This window comes from Hipposideros armiger, unplaced genomic scaffold (genome assembly GCF_001890085.2).
Source record: "Hipposideros armiger isolate ML-2016 unplaced genomic scaffold, ASM189008v1 scaffold_205, whole genome shotgun sequence".
NCBI lineage: Eukaryota > Metazoa > Chordata > Mammalia > Chiroptera > Hipposideridae > Hipposideros > Hipposideros armiger.
In genome coordinates this window covers 1,597,954-1,606,676 of record NW_017731555.1, presented here as the reverse complement: position 1 = coordinate 1,606,676, position 8,723 = coordinate 1,597,954, and the positions used below count along the sequence as shown (strand labels likewise).

General features: G+C 42.6%; 1 protein-coding gene across 1 annotated transcript in view; it reads right to left on the bottom strand.

Annotated features, from left to right (window-relative positions):
• Nucleotides 1-1,164: 1,164 nt before the first annotated feature.
• Nucleotides 1,165-8,723, bottom strand: part of LOC109388725 (uncharacterized) — a 26,836-nt gene continuing 19,277 nt past the window's right edge. Inside the window, exons 7-8 of the mRNA XM_019653699.1 lie at nucleotides 5,286-5,354; nucleotides 1,165-1,382 (exon numbers count right to left, since the gene is read on the bottom strand). Coding sequence (XP_019509244.1) covers nucleotides 1,278-1,382; nucleotides 5,286-5,354 — 174 coding nt within the window. The 3' untranslated portion in view covers nucleotides 1,165-1,277. The remainder of the gene's footprint in view (nucleotides 1,383-5,285; nucleotides 5,355-8,723) is intronic.

Sequence of the window (8,723 nt, the reverse complement as noted above, 5' to 3'; positions counted from 1 at the left end):
AACATGAAATGTGAAAAGGGCTCTAGCTCTAACCATCTGACTCTAACCAGCCCCAGAGGAAACTAGAAAATGGGCCGTGAAGGCCAGACCTTCACTGGCTTCCAGCCAGTCCCCATCTTCTCCTGTGAAAGTTCAAGACCCAGTCAGGGACGCCCTTCTCCACAGCCCAGGGTGGATAGGAGCAGCTCAGGGGCACATGCATTCTAGAAATTTCCGTGTACAGGACAGAAAAGCAGGAAAAACCAGAGAAGTGTGTCGGGGAGTCAATATAATCATCATCATGATACCAATAATTAAAGTAATAATGGCTACTAGGCTTCTTATCCCAGTTCTGCTATGTAGAGGCTTTGTGACCTTGGGCAAGTCATTTAACCTTTCTCTTCCTTCACCTGTGAAATGGTGATAATTATCTACCCTGCCTTTGTGCCAGGGTTGTCATAAGAACCAGATGAGATTATGTGAAAGTATTTTTAAAAGCTATAAATTTGATTTGTAATCTGTTTGGAATGTGCATTCTTTTTAAGACTACTTAACATCAATAGATATGCAAAACCAGATACCACACCTAAATATTATACCTTGTAAATAATATCATAGTTATCTACTGATGCTTAAATATGCAGGATTTTATGGGTACATCTGCTATACTGTATTTATAATATATTTATCTTATAATATTCCAAACTGTTACTGGGGATGTGTCAATAGCCTCATTGCATAAAAACAGTTATCACGGCATTTGCTAAAGTGGCTTTTACCTAGTAAAGTAGTATAGTTTCAAGGGTCCCTAAGGGGTGCTCTGCACAACTCTGAGGGGGTGGTGCAAGTTTTTAACTAGCCCACATAAAAATTATATCTATTCTCATTGAATGCAGCTATCTCTATGATTTGTGAGTAGGCTGCTCAGCAAGTTCAAAAAAAACATTTCCTTCCAGCTCCAGCTGGCAAGATGTCAAGATTGAAAAACACTTTCCTGGTTCTTTTTCTTGCCCCAATTGGGATGGATGACCCTAATTCTCACCACCCCATTTCCTTAAGCCATTAGCAGTGATTGAATCTCTGCCCATCCCAATGAGCCTCATACACATAATTTCAATGCACAGCAGCACCCGTAATAGAGAAAACTATGTTGTGAAACTTCAAATTTACTTTTAATTCCGTCTTTGACAGACCAAATTGAAGCCATGGGTTATACTTCGTTATGGCCACTTAACACTAGCTGGAAATTCAGGCACCTTCCAGTTTGTAGAAGTTTCCACTCTTTCATTAGCCCCAGGTCAAACAGAGGTATTTCCATTTCTACCTTGATGGTTTTCAGTCAACAGAAACGGTTCATCTTGACAGGAAGGTGGTACAGAAAGGACAGCCAGAAGCTGATGTCCCTGAGAAATTGGGGATCCAGTAAGAAAGAGACAATGAGACAGTCAAGTGCCCTCTTCCTGCACACCCATTCATTACACACTTGTTAAATCCTGAATTAAGTACTGAGCGAGGAAGGAGTTTCATGAAAAGCATTACAAGCATTATTCACTTGTTCTTAAATGACGAGGCATCATTTATCTGCTATAGGGTTTCAGAGAAAAAAAAGATAATAACAGCAACATAACAATTGACTATTATCTCTATTCTCGTAACACACCCAGGAGGCACTATGATCCCCATTTTATAGATGAGGCAATAGGAGGCTTAGAAAGGTTGAGTAGCTTGCCTAATATTCCATAGATAGTTGGTGGCAGAGCAAAAACTCCAACCCAGATTTATTTGATTTCCAAGGCTTTGCTCTCACCCATTACACTGCTGCCTTCCATTGTCCTCAGGGGTCCATTGGGAAACCTCTGAGAAGAGGAGGCTTGAATTGGCTCTGAGGGCAGAGTACGGTTTGCATTGCCTTGGATTGAGGGAGAAGATGAGGGCATGTTCCAAATTGCTGAGTTTATGTCTCTAGGGCTTAAAACATTGCCTAGTACAGCTGACCCTTGAACAACACAGGTTTGAACTGCACAGGTTCACTTATACACATATGTTTTTCAATAAATACATACAATACTGTAAATGTATTTTCTCTTCCTCATGACTTTCTTAATATTTTCTTTTCTCTAACTTACTTTATTGTAAGAATACGGTATATAATACATAAAACATAAAAAATAAGTGTTCATCGACTGTTTATATTAGCCATAAGGCTTCTAGACAACAGTGGGCTATTAAGTTTTGCAGGAGTCTAAAGTTATATGTGTGTGGGGTCAGCGCACTGTTCTAGGGTCAACTGTATATGGTAGAAGCTCAATGCTGATTTAATGGATGAATGAATGAGAAACCGTACAAAGGCATGCAGACAGATATAAGGATGGAGGGCAAGGGCTGGGAAAGGGAAAATGAGATCGTGGCAGGGAAAAGAAGAGCGAAGAGACCAGACTGGAGCACAATGTTCACTGTGACAAGGCGTAGGAGCTGAGATCATCTCCACCAGGTGTAACAATTTGATGGACAGCCTAACATTCTAGGGACAGGAATTTGGATTTAGTTCTATGGGTTGTTGTAAGACGAATTCCTAAAGAGGGGCCTGACAAGGTGAAAGCCATGATTGAGAAGGATTAATCTGGACCTGGTGAGCAGGAGGGGCTAGAGGTGGAGGGACCAGAGACAGTGACACCAGCAGATGACAGCTTCAATCAGGTGAGAACACTGGGAGGACCTGGAGGCTCTGACTGGTGAACTAGGGTAAGAGTCAGGCACAGGCTTGTCTTAGTTACATAGACAAGAGAGCTAGGCATTCCATCATGACTGAATTATTTATCAAGTAGAAGACAGCAGGGAGACATACAAGTTCTCCATCGAAAGCACACTCACACAGGGAGATATTTAAAAATATTCAGGACAGCCTCACTGCAAAAATAATTAACTTTTTAAAATCTTTGGTATCCAGGTCAGAGGAATTGGCTACCGGTCTGAGCAAGTGATTGCAAGTACTTTTAATGCTCTTCATTGACTTGAGATTCTTTTTTCTTAAAGCAGTTCATTTGTCAACCTTAGGAGGATCCTCTTGCTAATAAGTCATGAACCATAGGTAGACATTACTGGAGATAATTCCCAGGCAGGGGGCCAACTTGTTGAGAACAAGGGCAGGGTCTTCTGCTTTTGGGGGCCCCTCCGTGCTCAGCCCTGGGTACACAGAAGTGAGTACTTCACACACATGTGCAGCCTGACTTCCTAGGAACAGAGAGCTTTCTCTCTAAGTCCGACACAGAGTTGGCACTTAGCTGCTTCTAGCAAAGGTTCAAAGAGCTACTGGAGCTTCAAACATTCAGTTCTCTGACTACATACTTTGATACAAGGTATACACCCACAGGGGTTTTTGCCTTTAAGAAATGAACCTTAGTGTTCTTAGATATTGGTGGCATGCTATGAACAGGAGAGGATTTGAAAGTGCAGGTATATAGATGCCCGTTCAATCATTCAACACATGTTTGCTGTGTGCCTACCATATACCAGGCACTGTTTGTGGCCCTAAAAACGTATCAGTGAGCAACATAGGCAGCCCTGCCTTCATGAAGGCTACCTTCTAATATAAGGACATAATATAGTTAGAAGGCTACCTTCTAATAGAAGGACATATCTAATATAAAGACAATAAATACATATAATAAATAAGCAAATTAGTAGGTTGGGAAGTGGTAAGTGCTATGGAGAAAAGAAAGTGTGAGGGTTGGGGACATTATCACAATTTAAATAAGATAGTTAAAGTAGGCCTCATTGAGATTGTGACATTGATCAGAGACCTGAAAGAGACAACTGCGTTGTCCCTCAATTATAATACTTAAATTTAAAGTCTTTCTTAAAATACCAAACTTCAAGTAAAATGAAAGCATCAGCTTATATCTGATACAGGCCAAATTGGGGAGCAGTCTCCTTATTATGAAACTAATCAGACACATATTTTATACACTTGCATTTTTACAACAAAAGCAATCAGAAAACTTAATTTTCTGAGGCAGGATGTGTTAAAATACCATCTCCAAAATCCTTTTTGTGTAACAAAGCTCCCTTTGTTAAAACTCTGGCTCTACCTGTCAGTGCCACTCTCTTTCAGGGTCCATTCTTTCTCTGAATTTGCAGTTGGTGGGAGTTTGCTCTGCCACCAACTCTCTTACCAAGATTAAAAACAGAAACCAAAACTTGTAGGAGCTAATTGATAGCCCACAGCAAGACTTCGCATTAATTCAGTGGTGTTATGAACGAGTTATGAAAACCCCCTTTGCCAGAGAAACAATCAGCTGTTTTAGCACTCACCCAGCAGCCTTTATTTCCTACTTGGTACTATATTTCTGGCTTTTATGGGAAAAAAGGGGCTAGGGATTATGTCTTGGATAAATCTGATATCTGTCTAACCAATGATAACATTTCATCTTTAAGTACATGTTGTTAAAATTGTCATTTCTGTTCCATTATTGTAATATGCTTATTTTGAAGACTTTCAGATTCCAAATGGCTCCCAAATCGAGAAAATTATCTTACTGGTCAGGGGTTTGGGCTTGAACAGAACCAATTTAGAGAAAGTTCCTATGGGAAGATTTCAAGATTTCTGAAACACAATGTGTGTCTGAGAAATTGCAAGTCCACAACATGTATTTCTGTTACATGATTATAACTGGGTTTGTGGGTGGTGTTCATGCCTGTTAGATGACTCTGCTCAAAGATTCATCCCCAGTACCACCACCCGCACATGTCTGCCTCTTGCCTATGTTCCTCGGGCAGCTCACATATCTTCACTCCTGACTTTGCTCAGCACAGCTCAGGCCTTCCCCAGTTCTGAGCTGCCAGGCCAGAGTGTGTGGCTGAAAGACTTCTGAACACTCACGTGGAAGGAACGCAACTTCTGCTTTTGAGTCATTTAGTAACAGTTGCTCTATTTCCTTTTCTTCTATTAAGCAATTCTATTTGCACAGAAAAACATAACCAAGAAGTGATTTTTTTTTAACCAAGTACTAAAAGTAGTAATAAATTAAACTATGCCAGACAATTACATAACCTATTCCATGCTCACTGGGCACAGCTTGGGCTCACCTGGCAATGTTGTGAGCCCTTCAGAGGGGAAATAATAAAGAACTTAAACAACAAAAATTGTCTTTCCAATTTTTGGAAAGAGGAGGAGGAGGAGGAGGAGGAGGAGGAGGAGAAGAATGGCTTTTAACTGTGATTTGACCTGACAAGAAACAGTTCTGATCTACTTCAAGCAAAAACACTTCAGACCATTGGGTACATTGCCAGGTTGATGTTGAATATACCTGTTTATTTACTCCATCTTTTGCCAGACGCTCAATTCCAAAGCTTGGTGTGCAGCCAATAAGTATATCCTGTTAAAGCACAGGACAAAATGGATGTTTTCTTCCATAGGAAGGCTCACTATATAAATGCTCTCCCTTTCACTTAACTATCCTCGAGGCTCCATTCATGACTTTCTACATCTGCAGAGCAACCTTGACTTTCACTATAACCTCAATCACCCCCCTATGGTGTCAATGAATTCACTGTGACAAGATGAAGGAATATGCCCAAGATCCAAACATGGGTGTCAGAGCCAGATCTAGAACTCAGGTCTCCTGAGTGCCAGGCCAGTGCTTTTCTTGCCCAAGGTCACACAAATAATTAACAAAAGGCGAAATAAGTCCCTGCCTTCCAACATCCAGCAGCAACATCCAACTTCCCACCCTCTCTCACTCCCCTCAACACACCTGGCCTGTGTCTCACACACAATGGGAACACCCTACTGCTGCTGTAACATGGATTTGTATCCAGTGTCTCTTCTATGTCTTTTAGTTGAATGCTGCCCGTCTTAGATGCAGGGCTGATAGCCATAATATTTAACAATTGGTATGGCCTAGGCACTGACCAATCAGAAGGGGTGCTGGCTTCCAGCTGGGTCAAGGGCCTGGAGGCTTTCCTCCCCTTGCAGGCCCCGTTAGCTGCAGGTGTGTGTCTGTTGGGTGTGAGTGGGGGGCTAACAGGGATCCCAGGGAAGCCCTGCTTAGGTATAAGATCCCAGCTTCGGAAGGGAAACTTGTAAAGAACTCAGTGTTCTATAATTTTGTACCATGTGTACAATGCTTCTGATTTATGAGTTATTGAACAAATATTATGTACCTACAATGTGCAGAACCTCATGGGAAAAACAAAAGCAGTCAGAATACCCTCCGGGTCCTACCGTATTTCCTGGTAGAATAGATTAGAAATGTACCTCAGTAGCTACACTAGAAACGAGAAAGTTGTCTGTGTTTGAAGATAGGTCCAGGAAAATGGGTACAGCCATTGAGAAAGAAAGGACGGATTCTTTCTGGTTGTAGATCAGAGAAGGCTTTCTGGAGGGATTATTTCTGCTGTGACTTTTAAAGGGTGGGGAAGATTTGAGGAGCAAGAGCTACCAGCGACAAGCGTTCCAGGCTGGGGAAGAAGCAGCACGAGTAGGTAAGAAACGGTGGGGTAAATAAAGGCAACAGCTGTAGTCCAGCCAGCTGGAGGCACGTGCGCAGGCGTCAGCACGGAGTGGAGTGTCAGACACATAAGCGGGGGTGAGCAACCACTGCACACTCAGGAGCAGTGCTACCTGGGATTTGGAACATGCTCCCTCATATCTAAACTGGCCAGGCAACCCCCTACCTCCGTTCTGACCATATTAAAGAACAAGTAGGTATTTGTCAAGTGGCCTAAGGGATTACATGCCTCCGTTGGCACCAACAGGGCCAGGGAAGTATTGGCGATTGGATGCTGCCCCAGGAATCCCTGCCTGGGAACAGGATGCCTTCTCTCAGCCTGCTTGGAGGGAGCCCAGCGCTGAGTCTGGCTCTCGTCCAGCCTGGTTCAGAGCCAGAAGGGAGTACATGGCCATGGTCAGTGGGGCTCCCCGGTTCCTAGCACTGACTCAATTGAGGCTGGAGGTGGGAAAGGGGAAGGTTGATCAAAGACAGATCTAAACCAGGAGTAGGCAGAGAACAGTGGAGAAGAATGATTCTGAGTCTGCTGTAGACAGACTTGGGAGAGATTAAAAAGTTGTTTTACCATCCTCTATAGCATATAAGAGTCCCTCATAATTTTAGTTCAATGACAGAAATTAGCAACGTGCTAAATGAAAAAGCATGAGGTCCGGAGTTCCACTGATCTGGTCCAACTCCCTTCCTTGTCAGGAAGAGAGGACAATTCCTATTTCCCTAGAAATGATGCACTGGCAGGGAGGGTGCATGGATTCAAGATGGAGTCTAGGAAAAGGAAATCAATGACTAATAATTTGTCAGTGTTTCTCTAGCATAATGCAAGAAAGGTGGTGCTCTGTTCTCCTCAACTGGTAGAGTCCTAAATAGAAATATCTGTAGAGCAAATGCAGATAGGATAACCAGCTACCCTTGTCCAAGGGCTGTGTTCCCTGAGAAGGCCACTCCCTCTGTTATTATTCTATACCCACAAATCTGCCTTCTGATCTTCAATCCCGTTTCCTGAGTGGACTTGCTTTAGAGCATCCTGTATACATAACCAGCCAGAGTTTTCAAATAAAGCCTTTCTCCTATTGCATTGTTTTTCAGACTGGAGTCTTTAATCATATTCTCAGATACCCATGAATTCTTTAGAATAATTTTAAATTTAGTGTTTTCACTTTAAAGATACATAAAAATTTTAACCTTGATCGCCACCTAGTTTTACAAAGTAACATCATGTGATATCAATGCCAAGAATGAACTTGCATTTATGACTGTTTTTAAAGTCTCAGCATCTCCGCTGCTGCCACCCCTTTGCCAGCCATGAACATTTCACCTGGATTCTTGGGCATCTCCTAACTAATCTCCCTCCTTCCATTCCTGTCCCCACGTCAGCAGCCTGAGTGATCGTTTACAAAGGTAAATCAAATCATGTCACTGCTCTGAATCCTCCAGGGGCTCCCCATCTCACCGAGTAAACGCCAACAACCCATAAGGGCATGATGTGGTCCCCTGTAACCTTTCTGACCTCAGCTCCTGCCATGCCTCTCCCTCTCTCATGCCACTCCAGCCACACTGGCCTCCTATTTCTGTTAACATACCAGATATGCTCAGCTTCTGATTGGGGACTCTACACTGGCTGTCCCCTCTGCCTGGAACACTCTCCTGGAGAGCCACACGGCTCACCTTCGAGTTACTTTGCCAGTGAGGCCTACCCAGAACACCCCATTGAAAACTGCAATGCCCGCAGACCCTCTGCACTCAGGATCCCCTACCTTGCTTAGTTTTTCCCATAGTGCTGCTCATCTACTATGTTTATTGATTTATTATTTCCTCCCAGCTAGAATGTAAGGGACTTCTATTTATTTTACCAATGTATCCTTCAGACCCTAGAATAGTATTTAGTTCATAGCAGGCAGTCAAAAATTTTTGTGGAATGAATAAATACATTAGACTGACTTGGACACCTACTCTACTTCTGAGCTCTTGGTGGTGGAGGGGTAGGATGCCTGAATCCTTAAAGATAGGAGTAGGACCTACCAGCTCTGGACTAAGCTGAGTGTCTCCAGAGCTTAGAATTTAGATTCTGCTCTAAGGAAGAAACTGGTAAGAATCAACAGATCATGAGATTAACAGCACCTGTACTGCTTATGGAAGATGGTTATTCTTCAGTCCCACCACAAAATTACAAATCAAAATCCTGAGGGGCGGGGTCATACATCTTTTTTTCTTGTTCTTTTTTCTTTTTTTTTTTTTTTT